We start from the raw sequence: 19,290 nt of genomic DNA, 5'->3' as shown, positions 1-19,290 counted from the left end.
GACTATTTTGAGTCATTCAGAGATTATAAATCTGAGCAAATAAAAATCACATGTGGAGCTCTTCAGGGTCCTATTCTCGTGCCACTAGCTCAGAACATCGCTTACATGTAACTCTGCGGACGGCACTCAACTTTATGTTTTTCACCTAATGCTTGTTACTAAAACAAGCATTTCCCAGTATCAGTGGGTGACCGTTTCCTCAGATGTGTTGGTGAAAAGCTAAAAATGGGAGCAAAAATCTCGAATGCCATTTGTGATGATTCATTTACGCAATGTAGCCACAATAGTTGTGCGTTTATTTGGCCAGATTATTTTCCTTTTCTTTTTTTTTTTTTATTTCCATGAAGTCACAGGAGTTGCCGTTTGTCTGTATTTAAGGGATGTTTTTCATGAAGGTGAATGAGTCTGTAATAACGCGTCTTTTCTACGCGCAGCAACGCTCCACTGTTGCCTCCATGATGCATCGTCAAGAAACTGTTGAATGTCTGCGCAAGTTCAACGCCAGGAGAAAACTGAAGGTGAGTGTTGAGACGATTCGAGGTCCTCAGATGTTAAAAAAAAACACCCACAAGGTATGACGTTTTATTTTTGATTTTTCTGATTGTCTTAAATACAGGGAGCTATTCTCACAACAATGCTGGTATCCAGGAACTTTTCAGGTGAGCTCGGCAAATTCATTTTAAAGCTGTGCCCACATTAAAACAGCCGCAAAAACCTCGTATTGATTGTACACGGCAAATAGACGTCAGTGTTGCTCTGCTTCCGCTGTCTTCCTCCTCTTGACGGCACAGTTTCCGCTTCACACTTTGGGACGGTAGGCTTAGGTTTCGTCACGGTAAGCAGTTCGATCACTGAGAGCTCAGGTTGCTTGTGTTTGCGGGCCGAATGATGGCCTGGCAGGCCGACGCGCTAATGCTACCGACTGTGTTTACATGCTTTCACGCGAGCAACGCGGCTCCAGCGGATTACTGTCGGCCACGAGACGAGACGGAAGACAACAGACTCGATGCGTTTCCGCATCACTTAAAGTTTTTTTTTTTTTCCCCCACATAAGGGAATAATCAGATTATGCAATTAAACTCTGTGAGTGTTTTGTTCCATTTGCTGCTTCACTTCCAATTAAAGAAAGTGGAGTAGTGCAGTGAAACTTGGAAAATGTTGAAATTCAATAATCGCTCTGTGCGATGAAATGCATTATGGTAGAAAGTTAAGCGGTGCTCAGAAGTTTACATAGAGAAACTGCCCATACACCCCTGATCAAGAGTTTGCCTCATACACACATGGGAGGGATGTGACCAGTAACGTGATTGGTTTACTTTCTAGCTTCCAGCCAGACGCTTGCATGTTTTATTATCAAAGAATCAGCGGGACAATGTAGTTAAAATTGATCTAAAAAATAAAAAAGGTAATAACTGCAATTTATTGGCATTGATAATTCCTGTGATATCTGTTTCCCCAACTCTTACATTTGACATGTAAAAAAAACCTCACTTGTAACTTGGGGGATAAAAAGCAGTGGGACTTTTAAGATGCACAATAAGTAGAGACTTAACGAAAGTAAGAAAGAAAGAAACCTGAACGTCTGGCAGACGGCACATGCACACCTAAAAATGTCTGAATCAACGTTGCTTGGAGTGATGAACTTTGTTGAACTCAGGAGTCCAAAATAAGGCGTTCCACCATGACAGACTGGGCCTGAAAAATCTTAACCCACCCGTGTCCAAGCCCGGTTTGACCCAAAATGGTCAACTTTAATTATACGCCTGAGCTCGACAAAATGTGTTATTTTAATTAAGATTTTACCGCTTTTGTTTTTAGACCACCATTTAAGTAAGCGTTGTAACCTCTCCTGTTTTTAGCTTTCGTTTAACGTCTTCCAGCTCCGACTTGCCGCTTGTTGCAACCGCAGCGTGAATCAAGGGCAAATATTGTAGGATTCTTAAAATGTGCCGCAGCAGCCCTGGCCATCAAGCAAGTCAGTTTTTCCCCCGACCTGAACTTTGGGTCACGCTATCTCTGTCTCCTTAACTCAGCGTTAGGAACATTTTAAATAATAACTGGAGGCTTTTTGCCTTGGACGCCAGGTTTTACCACGCGACGGAGTGACGTACGTGGAAGGTTTCAAGCTGACATTGATGGAATCAGAGTCGTCAGGGTTGTTTCTGTAAACAGCTCCACTAAACAACTAATCATGAGCGAAAGAAAACTTTTTTTAATTTAAATGTATCATTCACATTCTCTGAAAAAAATGTGGCGAAAATGAGACGTTTTGCCAGGGTTGTGTAAACTTTTGAGCACAACGGTGACTGGAGGAATCCCCCCCCCCCCTCTCTGTCCAATAGTGGGACGGCAGCACACCAGCCCTGCTGCCACCACCAGCACGGCAGCAATGGCTCAGGAAGGTACGTCTGCTGGAAGCGGGTGTGCAATCCGTATTCGGACTGCCGGCATGTGGCTGCTTGACGCCCCCCCCCCCCCCGTGCCCCTTGCCTCTGCCTGCTGCCTGCACGCTGCTGCACCGTGGTCATCAAAGCACAGAGGCGTCTCACACACACTCAGAACACGAGCTCATAAATGGAAAAGCGCAGGTTGAAGTTTGACCCTTGACCTTTCGGGTCTCCTGCTGCTGCTGTTCTTGACGCTCTAATGAATGCGCCTCCTTTCCTGGTCAGGATGTTTTCATTTCCTGCGCAGAATGCGGCGGTGGTTTACCTGCAGCCCCCCCTCTCCTCTCCCTCTCCCTCTCCTTCCCGCCCTCAGCATGACCCTCTGACCTCCTTCCAGCTGCCGCCTATCGAAGCTGCAGCTCTGCATTAACACAACGGATTGCTGCTGCTCTCTTTCACCCTAAAGCCTTTTATATTTTAAACATAAATACAAATATGAGCGGTTTTGACTCGTTTGAGAACCGACGCCTGCCTGCTTGCTGCCACCTTCCCGCAGCATGGCTCTGGCAGCCAAGCATGTTTCCCAACTTGAAGACTTTCAGTTTGGCATCCTGCATGGAAAACTGGATGAACAGAATGCAAAGTGTTTTTCCTGTCGGCTGTTTTTCTTTCGTCGTCTCTGCTCTTCTGCCTGCTTTCCTGTTTGCGTTTGATGGACTGAGCTACAACGGAGCCTCGCGGCGTCTGTGTGCTTCGAGCAAAGCGCTTCTGTCGTCATCAGAAGAAAAAAAAAAAAAAGCAGGCGGGAGAGTTGTGTAAAACAGCACAAACAATGCATAAGTGTGCAGTAGAAGAGAATTAATACATGGTTTTTAGATAATTTTTATTTTTAAATGAAAAAATCTGAAAAGTGTGGCGTGCTTTTTGTGTTCAGCCCCCTTTGTGGAACCACGATACAGTCACAGAGACACAGAAATTCTTACCCTGTACCTTTGCAAAATAACTCAATAAAGTAAAATAAAAGCTAATTTCATCATAGATTCTCAATTAAATTTCTGTTTGGACTTTGACTGGGACAGTTTAATATGCTTTCTATGGTAGCTCTTCCTGTGTTTTTAAGGTTGATCCATATTGTTTCCAGTTTTTTGCAGCTTCTAACAGGTTTTCTGCCAGGATTCTTATCGAAATTCCCAAACCTTGCAAATAAAAGCACCACCGTACCATGATACTGCCACCACCAAGCTTAACCACGGTGGCAGTGGGCTCAGGTTGAGGTGCAGTGTTAAATTTCCACCATGTTTTATTTATTTATTTATTTTCAGAGGTAGTACAGCACTTTTAGTTTGTTGTGTAACAGTTCCTTTTTAACACTTCTCCTAAAAGATTTGTGGAGAGAACGTAACAGATTCCCCAACCGGAGCGTCGAATCTCTGACTCCATCCGGCGTTATCAGGGGCCTCTTGGCTGCTTCTCTGCATAACGCTGTTCCTGCCTAGCCTGTCACTTCAGGTCGACAGCTGAAGTTTTTTTTTTCTTTTTTCTTTTTGCAGATGACGATTCGTACAGTGTTCAGTGAGAAACCCATAACCTGCTGGGGTATTAATAACCAGACCTGACACGAAATCACCCACAGGTGCAGTCTTTTTTTTTTTTTTTTGCCCATAAGCCGAATATATGCACTCCACACTTTTCTGATAATAGGAGGCATCCCCCCATTAGCTCTGATGAATCATATATAAAAGATGAGATCAATCACTGTTTTTGAATCCAGGCCAGATTCGTGTCGAAACTAAAGGCGCTCCGGAGGTTTCGTCCCTCCGCAGCGTTTTGGTGTGAAGACTTTGAAGTGGATGCTACTGCATGCTGCGCTGCATGAGCCAACCACTCGAGTGAAAAGGAGGCTTTTGACTTGAAGCGAAAGCCTGACTCTTGTTTTGAGTTCAGATCTTAAGATGCAGATATTACTGTTTTTTTTTGTTGTTTTTCTTCTCTGCTCTCCGTACTTGTTTGCAAACGGAAGGTAAGGGTGCTCCCCCCCCTCCCCGGGACGGGACTAACACAAATATGGTTTTATGTTTCACTTTTATTTAAGAGCCCTGCATTTTTGCATGTTTAATTTGCATGTCGGGACCATTGGAAATTGACGTAAAGAAACATGAGCACCTCTGGTTGAGTTTGAAACCATTTTTAAAATTTTTTTTGCTTCTTTCAAGGACATGGCAAATTGAACCAGAAATGGGTTTATTTAGGGGTTTTCTTTCCAAATGTACATGTTTCTTTGAGTCTATGATGGATTGAAAGATGACGCCTAGAGGTAGAATAAATGTGGCATGAAAACAAAGGCTCAACAAATAGACCTCTAATGATCACTGCTGTATTTTCAGGGTTTCTGCTGAGCAACAAAGAAAGCATTTTCAAAATATTTTAATCTGGTGTAAATCATGGCCACTAATAATTGGAAACAGTTGGAATTTATAAACCGTGAGTTATAATTACAAAAAAAATTTTTTTAAATAAAATGAAATCTTTAATTAGGAAATGTTGTTGCTGTAACACAATTTCATTACATACATTTTAAGATGCGGAATCGACAAATGCAAATTTACTAAATGAGTTAAAAACCTTGTGAAATCATGTCACAGCTTTACTGATTAACTTTTCATTTTCACATAAGAGTTAAAAAGAAGGGGGAAAAAAGGCAGATTGATTAAAAAATGGGCTGAAAGTACATTTAGTGAGGCTGTTGCTGCCTCCTGTAAGAAAACATAAAAATGTATATTTAAAGATTCTCAAAGTGATTTAATTTCTTAATTGAGGCACAGGAACCTTTTCGTTCTCGTTTTTTTTTGCTTCGTTGTCGTCTACCTGTCGTGATCCTCCTTCAAAGCGTCTTTAGTTAGGCTGACTGTCCCCTGCGGCGCAGCTGTTGTGCCGTTTGTTGCAGTTATCCTTCCCGCGGCGTTCTTGCTGATGCAAAGGTGAACCTGACGTGAACTTTTCTTGTCTTGCTGTCTCACACTGTCCTCGTCTCCTTGTCTCACTTTCTTTCAGCGTGCAAAACCTTACTAAACAAAAAGTCGGACGGCGTGAAGGTAAGTTTTCTGAGCGATTTACTCCTCTGATTTAAATCTGTATTTATCAGAAATGCGTTTTTATATTGTGTATTTTTAGGGCTTGGTTCTTTGTGTAGAGTTAGTTGCTCAGGGTTTTGTTTTTGTTGTGTTTAGGTGTAGAATTGAACCAGAATTTACAAAATCTCTCGTGTCGACTGAGAGTGAGAGTCAGTGCATGCGGTGAAGCGCCATGATCAACAGGGCCGGAATAAAACTCCCGTTTCACGCAGCGATTTAAACATTAGACACCCACCTCTCCCCTTCTGGACCCTCCCTACATCTACAGCTGTCTGCTCTCTAATATTAGCTCCCTGTATTTTTTTTTTCTTTTAGCTGATTATCTTTTGTTTGTTTTTTTTCCTCTACAGCTTTAGTATTTCTTTCTCACGTTTTCTCCTCTGTAAGCTTGTGCAGCTGTTTTGTTTTTCCTCTCTTCCCGGGATCAACCTGGCAGCTTCACTTTTTGTAACTGCTTCTGATACGTTCCTTGTTTCCCGATGACTTCTTGTTTTTTTTTTTTTTTCCCCTCCTCCTCCTTTCCATTGCCGTCTGTCAGAAAAGGAAGTCCAGCTCAAGTGTTTGTTTGATGGTGAGATCGCCTCTGTTGTTTTTTTTTGTTGGGCCTTTTTTTTCTTTCTCTCTCTTCTTTTCGAATTTACTTCTGTCTGGTTGTCCTGCTTACTTTTTTTTATTTATTTCCTTTTGGGGAAAGATGTTTCCGGTGTCTTTTTTTTCCTTTCTTCTTCTTTTTCTTTTCTTTTCCTGTTGGATTTCCTACATCCAGCATCTGTACGTCTCCCCCTTCCTCCCTCTCTTCCACCATACTGGCCCCATGATGCCGTTTAAGCTGCAGACAAACGGCACATGCCCAGATTGCTCCTGTGATTCTCCTGCTGACCCCTAAAACTTAAATCCAAAAGCATCACAGATGTGAAACTTTTTTTTCCCCTGCTGCAAATGTTCTACACCTTTACAGCCACGTCCCCCTTTGTCCCAGTATTTACATTTTGATTGTATCATTATTGCGTTTTGTCTGAGAATTCATCTTTTTTTTAATTTATTTTTTGTCCTGTGAAAACAGCTGTCTTTACTGCGCAAAATAGTTGGAAAATATTATACTCTTTTAGATTTAATTGAGCTTTTCAGGGCTTGTTCAGTGCATCTCTCCAGTAAATGATAACTTTCAGTGCTTTTAACATACTGAAACACTCTAAATACAATAATTCAAAACTTGACAAGCAGAATGTGTTGTAATTTCCTAATTTTCAGATGATTTATTATAGCAAACCTATTCTAAGTAAAATTTGGGGGTCATGGTACTTAAAATGACATGGTGCTTAATGTCATTTTAAACATTCAAGATATTTAAAATAACAACGAAAAGCATACCTAAAGAATGTCTTGAATTGCATTCAGAGGCCACAAAATGATCCAAAAGGGCCACAAATGGCCCGTGTGCCACACTTTGGACATCCCTGGTTTAAAATAATCTGAATGAGTCTTAGGAGGAAGTGTTGGAAAAAAGCATGGATGGTCCCTTTGTGAATGTTAGGAGCACCGCCTATTACAATTTGTTCTTTTAGCCTAGTAATAATTAATGTTGCATTTCCTTTTCATAAATGAAAGCCATTAGATCATGTGTGTTTTATTTTCCTTTTTGCATTTTGGTAAAAAAAATAAGTGAAACCATGATATTTTTCAGTCAGGGTCATCTTTCGTACCGAGCTTCTCTGCGATTAAAGGGCCTTCACCAAGGCCTTTCACTGCATGCACAGACCTGTTCTGGTTTATTATTAGCACCTTTATTTCAGGTTGTAGAGATGAACTCAACTTGTTTGAGTATTTATCTCTTTCTTTTTTTTCTGTCATCCATCTAGCAGACGCTAAACTCTTTTTTTTTTTTTTTCTTCTGTTGGCAAAATAAAAATGTCTCAGTTTTAAAATATTTGTGCTAAGTTACTATTCTGGACTTTTTGCTCAACCTTTTAGTAGTACTTTTCATTGTTTACAAATGACTGTTCAGTATAAGCTGTTGATAATCAAAATAAGTCAGCTGTAGATTCATAGCAGTGAGCAGCAGAGAAATGTACGGAGCATCTCTTAACGCCCCTCCTGTAACACATGCAGGATTAATGTATCGAGTGTGTAGCTTAGCCGCGTTGTAGCTCTGTTCCTGTTTTCCTCCTGTGGCTCCTGTTTAAGGCCGAACGCCTTTGGCTGGAGTCATTCTGTGTTGTGTTTCTCTGACCCAGTCACAGGGGAACAGTAAAAACAGTGTAGTAAGCAGCAGCAGCACCAAAGACAGCAGCATGTCATCCTCCGTGCCAATGGTACCACATCTGTTTACGTTCACTTGCGTTGCTTTCTGTGAACTCATTTCATATTTTCCTTCTTTTTTAGCGTTTAGTTGCTCTGTGTCGCCCCCTGTGTTGAGTGAAGCCTACTCTGTCTGTGTCCTCTCTGCCTCTCTTCCCTCTTCCTAAAAAAAAAAAAAAAAACTTGTGGTGTTGGTGGAGAATTGGACAGCTTCAACACTTGAACAGCCGCTCTGTGACTCTGAGTGTCTATCCTGCTCATGTTTTACCCAAACCTCTTGCAGTCACACACATGCACATTTACACGCCTACAGACAAGTTACTTTAATTTTAAGGTTACAACAGATACTTTAAGTTTTCTCCAGCTCACCTGGGTGACTGTATTGTATGCCCAACCTGTGTGTTGTTACCAGTTTTGGCAAAATGTTTTTTTTTGTTGTTGTTTTTTTTTGCATGAAAACAAATTCTTAAGGAGGATTTCTGGGTACAACAGGAGCTTGATAGGCCGAGTGATGGATTAACTGCAGGAGGATGCAGCCCCTGTGTTTTATAGATGAGATTTTAACAACAAAATAAAATTCGGTATCATTGATACCGAAAATGATCACTTTGAATCTTTCTTCACTGACTACTTCGTTAAAGAACATGACTTCGTATGATGAGTGCACTCATTAAAAGAGCCGATCCAAAGTCAGGATTAAAAACATTATTTTAATAAAATTTTAAGCAGTTTGAATACAATTCTAGTCAGCAGCGTTACATGTGTAGTAAACCTCTAGAGGGTTACTTCTTTTTACAACATTACTCGCTCTACAGGTGTCCTTTCCCCATTTTTTTGTCCAAGCCTACGTTTCTTTAATCCCACGTTAGTGAAGGGGCTGCATGTTCCCAGGTTGAGTCCGGAGCTAAATTGAACCACACATGTGCCACCACTCTAGAATATTGTGTGTTGTGTGTTTCTTGACTCTCGGGGCGCTTGAACGTCTTTGTGCCAAATGTTTCTGTGACAGAGGACTGAGGAGGAGGAGTCGTCACACAAACAACGTGGGCATCGAACGGACGTGCAGATTTCTGATGCATCCTCACAGTTCAAGCAGGCTCACTTTTCAGACCAATAACTTTAGGAGGGCTGGTGCAAGATGCTGAATTTTTATTATTTCACACTTTGCTGCCAGGAGGAAAAAGCAGACATTTCAGTTAAGTTGAATGATGAACAAGGAGCTCGGTAAAGTGGTGATTCTTGTCAATGAGCTTGAAGCTCTGCTGAGTGGCGATCTAGCCCTGCTCTGGAGGATAACCCTTCAAAATAAAACGACTTGTAAAGGAAGGGAGATTTATCCGCATGTAGTTGGTGCTTTACCTGCTTCTTCTGATCGTGAGCTTTCCAGTCGAAATTTTACCTTTGATATCGACAGAAGCGCACACGGTCCTAACAACTTTCAGGTTATGAGTATGCCTTATGAAATCTGCACTGCATGCATGTCTTAGAGAATCCTTCTCCTCAGTCATGACCTCGTTGGTGAATGCGTGTAGTTTTTGTTCATTTCTGTGCGTTGTGGAGACTCTATTGGCCACAATGCAGGGGAAACAAACTCTGCGCCTCGACAATCTACTGTAAACGGTCTCTGTGCTTTAGCTCTTGTGCCCTGCTGTGTTTGTACTTGGGATTGTTTTGTATGTCTGTGTTTTCGTGGAAAATGCTGGCATCGTCCATCCCCTCCCTGCATGGTAAAGTGTCTCCTGCCTCCCCCCAGGAAGCCCAGACAACTGTTGTACACAACCCAGCAGACGGCACCAAGGTAAGCCGCTCCTTCTCCAACCTAAAGCCACCAGCCTATACCACTAATCAGAGTACGCATTGACAAAGAAAACATCTCAAACGCCAAAACATGCAGATTTAATTATGGTTTTGTAAAGCAAAATATATTTCTGCCTCTTTTAGATTAACTTAAATTGTTTCACGCTTTATTAAATTAATAATACGTTGTTAAAGATCTTTTTTTTTTTTTTTACAATCCAGTCTGCTTCGTTAAAGTTGCAGTTTTCCTTTAGAAAGAAGTTGTGTAGGGTAGGTATTGATAGTTCATATCATACATGTATAAGATGGAGCTTAAATTTTAGAGCAGAGCCTATCGAGAGTAAATTTCTAAACTTTTCCCAGAGTCTAATATTTGCGCACCTCATTAATTATACTAGACATTTGGTTACATGTGGGCCCTGATTGTTTTGCCCCTCGCTGTTATACTTTTTCTAGTTTTTAGGACTTTGGTATCTGACTTTTTCAAATATGAGAACAACAAACTATTGAGATTAACTTAGAAAGTATTTTTAAGGAGACCCATCTCCTTGACTTTTGATGTTTGTTTCACTCTACAATTTGAATTTCTAACTCATTTGAACTGCTCTGTAAATGATCTACGCAAAGAGCAAAGAGAATTTAAGATTTGACTTGGATCATGGAAACTGTCCTGTGCTTGGTAGCAGTTAGCTTGGCTGCACTACTTAAATTTTAAGTGAATTTTGGATCTTTAGATTATATCAAGTGTTCATAAATGCCCCCCACAAGTTGGTATCTGACTTTTTTAGACCTTGGACATGCTCTCTTCAATTAGCCCTGCTCTTAGTAGCTGTTAGTTTGACTTTGACGGTTAACTTTATGCCACCAGTTGAATTTCTAATTTATTTTTCACACTGAGATTGCAGTAAATTTCCAAATGCCCATAAATATTCCACACAAGAATTCAAAATTTGTCTTTAATAGATGTTATAAATTCTTTTTTTTAGTGAGCCCTCTGCTTAGTAACTGCTAGCTTATCTTTACCTAAACCTTGTTAGCTCGACTTAACCTTTCAAATTTCAAACCTTTCAAACTCTTCGTCCCGAGATTATTCTGAAAATCCAGCTATTCACAAGTCTTCCATGCAACAGAATAGGAGTTTTTATTTTCCCACTAACCAGAAACATAGTTAGGCGAATATGAGAGTCCAAATAAATGCATTTGAGATTCATCAACCGAGTAAAATAGAAAAAATATAAGGATCCTTGTAGACGCTACTTGACGAACCTTTAAAGAAAATACAAATGTCAGATTTACATAACATAAAGCATTCTGTAAAAGTCATCTTTTAACAACATCAGACTTTACTAAAACAGAAACAGTCTTCTTCTCAGATTAGTTCACAAGCTCGCAAAGTCTTACTCTTAACATGATATTCTTTTTACTGACTCTATTCTCACGTTGTCACCCGACATGCTTCTTCTTGAAGAGCGGTGACACGGCCAGCATGCGGCCAGACATTAATTGCAATTTAAATGAATGATTAAAAATGAATCTGTCACACTGCTGCCTTGGTGTGCGCGGGCGGCTCTGTGCATGTCCCCTCGGCTGCCGTCTCGGCTGGTTTGTGCTCCTGGGAGGGAGACATCCACCCCTCCATCTGTCCGTCAGGTTGACTGTGTCCTCACAGGCACTGTGTCCAGAGCTGTCAATCATGTCCCGGTCATAAAACTCAACATCAAAGAAAAAACTTGCTTTTTTGTTCTCTCCCTCCTTTCTCCCACTCTCCTCTTGTCTTTTCTCCGTGTGTCTTTTTGTGTGAACCCTTTGTGTTCGACAGGGCTCCACAGAGAGCTGTAATAACGCCGAAGAGGAGGAGATGAAAGGTAGGAAAGGTACTTGTCCAACTTCCACGTTCTCCGCATGCCTCTTTCAGCTCACTTTATGGCATTTTCAGATCAGAGAGATGGAGAAAACAAAATGACAATTTGTTTCCTTCCTTTGTATTGAGGTAATGCATGACTGCAGGGTTGGTGTCTTAAGGCATCTGTCAACTCTTATTCCACCACAAAGAGCTTGGGTGAGGGCTGGGAGTCTGGAGGATTTTGTAGTGTGATGAGCATCACGGGAAAGATAAGTGTTGCATGTAAATGGTTTGCTTTTCTCTAAAAAAAAAATAAAGTGGGGAGGGGGAAGACCTCGTTACCAAACCACACAACGCTTCTACTCTTTATTTTATTTATTTTTGTGATAATTGCATGTTGTTATGTCAGACACTGAACAATGCCAATGAAAGTTGAAAGTTCTTATTAGTAAATGTTATAGATGGGTCCAAGTTTTTCATATTGCGGTTACTTTAAGTGTTGGCACGTGGCTTGAGAGTTTGCTATAAATTAATGCCACATGAAGAGTGTTTGTGACGTAAGCAGAATCAATGGAAAAATGTATTGAACGCAAATTCCTGAGCCTTGTCACCGAGTCTTCTTCAGGTGCGTTGAAGGATGATAAATATGTTCTCCCATATTTTATCTATTTTTAAGGAACCTCTTCTCCGTGAAAACATGCTCCAAAGTGAATCAGGTTCCATAGAAACGCACAAATACATCTTAAATGGTCCAAATTACCGGCAGAGTTTCACATCGTTGCATCCTTAAAGCTTAACTGCTTTCCAAAAATTGGTCTGATGTCTTCTTGCGAGAGCTAAACTTGACATACATCATATAATGTTAGATATGATATGGATAACTACTTAATTACAAAGGCTGGCTGGTTCATAAATGATAGTAAAAAATGTAGAATGCATCTCAAACTTTTTCTTCTTCTTTTTTTTTTTTACATTCTGTCACCTTTCAAAGACAAACTGTAACGTGATTTACTGGTACATTTTGTGACAGACCAAGACACAATAGTGCTTAATTGTGAATGGGAGCTAAATGATACATAGATGTTGAACAGAAAATAATTGGGAAATTGTGGTGTGTGTTTGTATTGAGCCTTATTTGAAACTAAAACTCTTATATGCACATCTTCACAAAATTTCCAGTTGTTGATTCTCTACATTTCCAGACGATTGTTTTTTAAAATCTCGTCCTTAAAATGTCTCCACAACATTATCAAGAATCTTCACAATGTTCAGTAATGCTCTCCAGCGAACCTCTGAGGCCTTCACAGTTACTACTGTGTTTATAAGGAGTTTAAATTGCACATAGTTGGACTCTATTTACCAATTCTGAAGGGCAAGTGATGGGCTGGGCTGGAGTTTGCTTTGGGGTATCGATGTAAAGGGGACTGAATAGAAACACAGCACACTTTTCCTTGATTTTCTTTAAAGAAATAGACAATTTTACTGACAATTTACAATTCTACACTACTTTGTATGTCTGTTACACAAAATTTTAGTAAATACATTAAAGTTTGTGATTGTGACAAAATGTGAAAAGGTTCAAAGGAGGTGAATGCATTTGTAAAGCAGCTCAGTATTATTTAGTATTATGTAATTTCCATTTCTTTACATTTGAAAAACAAATCCTGATCCTTGCGGCTCACTACCCGTCCTGTTTGAAATAAATGGGTCATTACCAGAATCTACAGATGTGCAGAAGGTAATTCAGAGGCAGGGAAACATCTTCATTGAAGGCCACTGTGAGTTAGCGGAGCCAAATGGGAATATCCCACCGCAATCATCGCCGTTTGTGTTTTGTAATGTGTTAATGTTGTGTTTTCATTTTGTTCCTGGTCCAGATGAGGCGGGTTTAGCGTTGCTGACGTTGTCAGCTTGCATGGTGCGTTGTGCTTGAAGTGTTGGTGGGATTTCGCAGTTTCCTTCTCATTGTGTCGTTTCAAATGACCAACTCGGATATTTATGTCCTGCGGGCTTGCTTATTGTCTTCAGCCTGGCTGTCGGCGGACATCTGTGTGTGTTTTGTGTGTTTGTCTTGACAAACAACAGTGGCTGCTGGTACAGAGACTTCAGGGACAGGGCAGAGCAGCAGACTGTGTCTCCTCACTGTCCACCTGTAAGTCAGCAGGTTATTTTCTGTTCCAGTCTTCCTTCAACAACCAACGTCGATTTTTCATCATTTACCCCGAATTCCCTTCTAAATGGTTCACCGTTTAAAAAGGAAGTGAAGGAGTCCTCCTTCCTTCTTCTTTTTATCTCAACAGAACTTGTTTCTGCTCCCTATCCTGTATTGCCATCTGCTGGCATGCTGATATATAACTGCAGTTCTTTGCTTCTCAATTTTCTTTTTAAATCCCTGTAAATATTGACTGTGTGCAATAAAGCTCAGAGGCCATCCATATAATTGGACCAAATGCACTTGATATGCGGTTGGTTCCCTGTAGGAAGCTGGAAGCGGGCCCAAGCCAGTGTCCAATCAGTCAGACTTCAAGCTGCAGGCGAGCAAGTGACAGGATGACCGTTAGACAGCAGGCTGGAAATGGTTTGTTAGAGATTTATCTCTATTTTGCCTATGCCTGATGGAAGACTTTATGGATAAACGTACATGCGGATATTAAGGTTTTTTTGCACCAAAAGGTTTTTTTTAGTTCGCTTTGCTCGTTTACTCCTTTGTAACAGCTCAGGGTGTTCGTGTGTCCTTAAAAAGTCTTAAATTCATTTATATAATATTAAGGTCTTAAATTTTATGTTTTAATTTAATGATAGTTTTCAAATTTTGTCTTGATAGGACGTTTTCATATATTGAATGTTTTTTTGTCCCCCCCCCCCCCCGTAATTTTTCTGTCAAACAAAAGTTGAAGTTGCACTCTAGACATTTTCTGAGTCGGTTGAGGCTACTGCTAACTAGCTGCTAGCATACCTTTCTTTTCTAGCCAGCTAGATATTTTTGAGTCCATCATGGGTAAGTGCAAATTTATAACCAGATGGCTGGATGAAGTTTATCCATTTCTGTAGAGATATAGATATTACATTTCTCAACAGGGTAACCATGTTTGGGTATTTTACGACCTCATTTACTCAGTTCCTGGTAGCTGAGTGTGCCTTCCCAAACTGAAGTGGTGTGTTTTGAAGTGGTTTTTAAAGTCGAGGTGGAGCGTGTGGTTTAACCTCCAGATGATTCTTGACTTTCTGTAACATTTCCTGGTTGTGTGCCCCTCCTCCTCCTGTTTCTGCTTCAGCTCGGAAACAAGAGATAATAAAGATGACAGAGCAGCTAATCGAAGCCATCAACAATGGGGATTTTGACGCTTACACGTACGTTTTTCTTGATTTGTCATTGCCTGGGCAACATGTGGAATAGATTTAGTTTTGGTTGGCTCTGTAGGTCAGTAATTGATTTGTCTTCCTGCAGGAGAATCTGTGATCCTGGACTGACTTCTTTTGAGCCAGAAGCTCTTGGAAACCTGGTGGAGGGCATGGACTTTCACAAATTCTACTTTGAGAATCGTAAGTTCCTCAAACTCTTTACCATTTAGTCGCTATCCTTGGTATATATACAAAATCCTATGTGAGGGGGAAAAAGCATGCATTTTTTTTCCTTTGGTTGGTTCATGTCCCGTAAATATGAGTCGATTTTAACATGTTACTTTCATCTTCCAATTATTTCAACAAGCCAACGCGCACCTTTTCCAAAACTCCCCGTTTTTCCAAAGACCACCTTCAGCAGGATTGCTCCTTTTGTGTTGTTGCAGTTCTGAGTAAAAACAGCAAACCGGTCCACACCACCATCCTCAACCCCCACGTGCATCTGATCGGCGAGGACGCCGCCTGCATCGCCTACATCCGCCTGACGCAGTACATGGACAGCCAGGGGCGGCCTCGATCCTGCCAATCGGAAGAGACCCGCGTGTGGCATCGGCGCGACGCCAAGTGGCTCAACGTTCACTTCCACTGTTCAGGAGCACCGGCTGCACCGCTGCAGTGAACGGACAACCCAGGCCCAGGTGAGGCAGCAGCGGCACAGAGCGGCTCAACACCTGGTTTATTTCGAGTTTGAATATAATGAGCAGGGAACCTAGAATCACTAAGCCTCTGCAGGTATGTTGAGGCCTCCTGTCACATTGCCCTTTGCTATTGTGCCAGCACACTAATTACCTGTGAATCCTGGTAAAGTTTCATTTATTCACTCTGAATTTTAGCTAGCACTGATGGTCATTTATTTATTTATTTATTTTTTTCAATTAATCAAATTTTTTGTTTTTGAGAGCTTAATTTTTGGAAAATCTGAATTCTTTTTTTAAAGATGCACTCCTGGGGTTTTCGGAGTTCAGAGCGATGTCAGCACGCAGGGCGGCCATCTTGTTTGAGAAGCACGATTCACCAGCTTTTGCTTATTTAGACTTTGAAGTCAACTCTACAACAGAGTTGGCTTCTGGCTAGGCTATGAGTTTTATTTCCTAATTATGAAAAAAAAAAGTTATAATATTACCAGAACATTATGAGAATTAAATAGTAATTTTTAGGAGAACTCCAACATGAAAAATAAAGAATAAAATGTGGAATGTTGAGCATCTTGTTGAAGATATATTTTATCGGTTTTACAGATAAGGAAATACTTCATTGCTTAACACATCATCAAATTATTACCAGTAGCAGTACCAAAAAAAACCCCCCAAAAATATTAAGATCAGAAATTAGATCTGGTATAAAAAAAAAAGAGAAATTTTATGTTCAAGCCGTGTGACAGAAAACTTCCACAAAATCTGCCACATCTACTCAAAAATACATCCACACACATTCGCAAAATGTTTGCCTTTCACTCCATTCTACTTTTCACTATGTAGTTTGACAAGCGTGCTGTGAGCTAGCTGCGCAGAGACTAAAATTTTTTCATTTACTTTTTCCTCTCTAGGTTTGCCTGAACTCAAAAGCTACTTTTCTCTCCGAGGTCGGAGTGGAGCCTGGATCCTGGCTGGGACGAGGCTCCACGGGATTCTCAAAAGTGGGGAAAATATTACAATCTTTGAAAAGGAAAAAAAAGCAGCAACAACAACAACAAAAAAACACACATTAAAAAAAAAGTTTCAAAAGCTTGAATGACCAACACCAATCCAGTCCATCCCCTTGCTAGATGATGATGACGATGAGGGGCTCAGCTGTTGGGGGCCCTGCCTTGCAGACGGTGCATGCTACTGATGGTTACACAGGGGTGATGCTGCCCTGGTCCTTGTTCTCCCACGGCCTTTTTCTCCCCTCCCCCTGTCTCGGATTTGAGTGTTAGAAATATAAATATTCATCACCACTTCGACAGATTTCCTGGGGCAGCGGGAATATTTGGAATGATATGATCACTTTGGGCCGAAGCAGAGCAGCTAAGTGCTTAATGCAAGTATTGTTTGTGTTTGAGTTAACTGGTATATGGATGTGCTGGTAAGGTTCAATAGGAGCCGGCAGTGTTTTAACTCCTTGTGTTACCGAAGGGACTGTTTAGGTTTGTTTGGGTTTTTTTTTTAAATATATGCTGAGAGCTTTGTGTTACTTCCTAGTTGAGGGTTCATTATTTTAAAGCATTCTGGGTTGACTTTTTTTTTTAAGAAACATGGGTTTTATTTAATAGAACTGTCTATAAAGAGATATTTATATTGAGGAATCTAGGGGAAATTATTTGCTTTGTGGATGTAGGAAGGGAACTTATGCGGGTGATTTTTTTTTATTTCATTTTATTTTAAATTCAAGCTGTAAATACAAAGATATCGTCACACAACATGCATGCACACACGCTCACAGTCCTCCCCCCCCTGCTCTTTTAAGGTCAAGCTTTTCAGATGCGCCGTCCGAGGGCCGGCTCCTCCTGAAGTTGCAGGAGGACTCCCCCCCCAATCTGTTTGGTTGTCAATGATTCAATCCAAACACAAGGTGGCGGCGTTGGCAAGAATCTGAACCTTGCCTTAAAATGTCCAAATCTGAACGTCAAGTAGGCGTCGTGGACGCTCTCTTGGTTTCATGTTTGTGTGTTTTTAAAGGTCAAGCATGATTTCTCCAACTAGCCATTGGCCTGTACTGTTTTTCTTTTTGTTTGTTTGCACACTTAAAGACTCGATGCTGTTGCTCTTCCGAAGGAGTGAGCCTTTCTGCAACTCCAGGTTACGCTTGCCAAAAAAAAATAAAAAATCTGACCGCCTCACTCTACCTCTGCCCTCTCTTCTCCCATCGTTGACCTTCACCAAGCAGTCCAGTTGTCGTAACGCCGCGTGACGGAGACGAACCCGTCTCTTGTTTTTTTTGTTTGTTTTTTTGGTCGTGTTCTAAACTGTGTGTCGTCGGTCTTGGCTCGCTGTACTTCGGTGTGAAGTCCTGCTAATGTAAAACAGGTTGCAGCAGAGGGATTTGATGGGAAGAGGGCTACAACCAGGACCTTCACTGACACTAATCAGTGGGATCTGGAACTTTATTTTTTTTACTCTTATTTTTTTTTTAAATCAGTCTCTGTTCTAAATGTTGTGGTCATAAATGTTTCAATGTTTGCATTTCAATGTTTCTAGGTTGAAAATAAAAGGAGCGGGTGACTTTTTTTAAACGATTCGGAAAAGTTGTTATATGAACTGTTGTCTCCAGTCTGAATCACAGCATGACAGAAGCACACGAGATCAAAGATTCCCTCTTTCGGGGGAAATAAAAAAAGGACAACAACGCACGTGTGTGTGTGTGTGTGTGTCTGTGTTTGTTCCACGGTGTCGTCCGAACTCTGTGTTACTCTGTACCAGCAAATGAGCAAGGCTTGTTGAGTGTCTGTCCTGCGCCAGGCTGCTCCATGGTAACTCACGCTATAAATCGGCTGACGCTTCTGACCACGACGTCGTGTGTGTGTGTGTGTGGTCGGGCAAACTTTTAAGAAAAGAAAACCATCTGTGAGCCTCATCTTGTTGTACAAACTGCCTGTGGTTCTGTTCGATCGGCGTGTCTGAGACGCCATGAAAACTTGTGTCCACTCCTCCACCACGCTTTGTAAATCTGAATCTGTGATGTTCTTATGCTTCTGAGTAACTAGTTTGTGCTGTGGGCACCGGCCTGGTTGTGTGTTGATGCCACCAATCTAAAAATGTATTTTTTTTTTATTTTGATAATCGTATGTGGGTGAATTCCCATGCACCAATGGGAAGATTGAAATGAGGGGGTGGGAGGTAATAATAAAAAAACTAGAAAATTTCGGAAGAAATTTAGCCGGGGCCTGCCAAGGCGCGCCCGTCGGGCATGGGCCCGGCGTCGTCGCGCCACAAATCGGCGTCGACGCCAAAGGACGCCGCGACGTGATCAGTGGCACGCGGAGAACCGCAAGAACGTTAAGCGAGGCGGACGTGCACCGTTCGGTACAATTTAAAATGTTGTCAAGGCTTTTATTTTGGAAGTTTTGTTAACCTTCATTTCAAAGGGCCAAACTAATCCCATGCGTAATAGTCCTTGGGTTAAAATAGTTATATAATGCTCAAAACACAAGTAGCTGATGTAAAAATATTCAAGGCTTTTATTTTGAAATTTTCAGTATGCTTCATTTCAAAGGGCCAAACTAATACCACGTGTAACAGTGCTTTGGATGAAAAAGTCAAATAAAGCCAAAAAGAGCAATTACGTCATGTAAAATTATTCAAGGCTTTTATTTTGAAATTTTCAGAATGCTTCATTTCAAAGGGCCAAACTAATACCACGTGTAACAGTGCTTTGGATGAAAAAGTCAAATAAAGCCAAAAAGAGCAATTACCTGATGTAAAAATATTCAAGGCTTTTATTTTGAAATTATTAT

The 19,290-nt window shown here is 41.0% G+C and overlaps 1 protein-coding gene across 16 annotated transcripts in view; it reads left to right on the top strand.

The window, feature by feature from the left end:
• The window catches only part of LOC102219759 (calcium/calmodulin-dependent protein kinase type II subunit gamma-like), a 57,448-nt gene extending 39,261 nt beyond the window's left edge, over positions 1-18,187 (top strand). The window contains exons 11-21 of one of the 16 annotated variants that reach the window (XM_023328079.1): positions 435-518; positions 617-659; positions 2,343-2,402; positions 5,439-5,479; positions 7,753-7,830; positions 9,570-9,614; positions 11,433-11,478; positions 14,732-14,807; positions 14,905-14,999; positions 15,245-15,496; positions 16,405-18,187. In XM_023328079.1, coding sequence (XP_023183847.1) covers positions 435-518; positions 617-659; positions 2,343-2,402; positions 5,439-5,479; positions 7,753-7,830; positions 9,570-9,614; positions 11,433-11,478; positions 14,732-14,807; positions 14,905-14,999; positions 15,245-15,477 — 801 coding nt within the window. In that variant the 3' untranslated portion in view covers positions 15,478-15,496; positions 16,405-18,187. Of the gene's footprint in view, positions 1-434; positions 519-616; positions 660-2,342; positions 2,403-5,438; positions 5,480-6,056; positions 6,090-7,752; positions 7,831-9,569; positions 9,615-11,432; positions 11,488-11,603; positions 11,673-14,731; positions 14,808-14,904; positions 15,000-15,244; positions 15,497-16,404 lie in introns of those variants that run through there. The other 15 variants (XM_023328078.1, XM_005807848.2, XM_023328082.1 and 12 more) reach the window with 15 other exon arrangements.
• Positions 18,188-19,290: the final 1,103 nt, after the last annotated feature.

The sequence above is a fragment of the Xiphophorus maculatus genome, chromosome 22, assembly GCF_002775205.1.
Source record: "Xiphophorus maculatus strain JP 163 A chromosome 22, X_maculatus-5.0-male, whole genome shotgun sequence".
In the NCBI taxonomy this organism is placed as follows: Eukaryota; Metazoa; Chordata; class Actinopteri; order Cyprinodontiformes; family Poeciliidae; genus Xiphophorus; species Xiphophorus maculatus.
The sequence above is the reverse complement of the archived record's forward strand: the minus strand, read 5'-3'. Positions and strand labels throughout refer to the sequence as shown.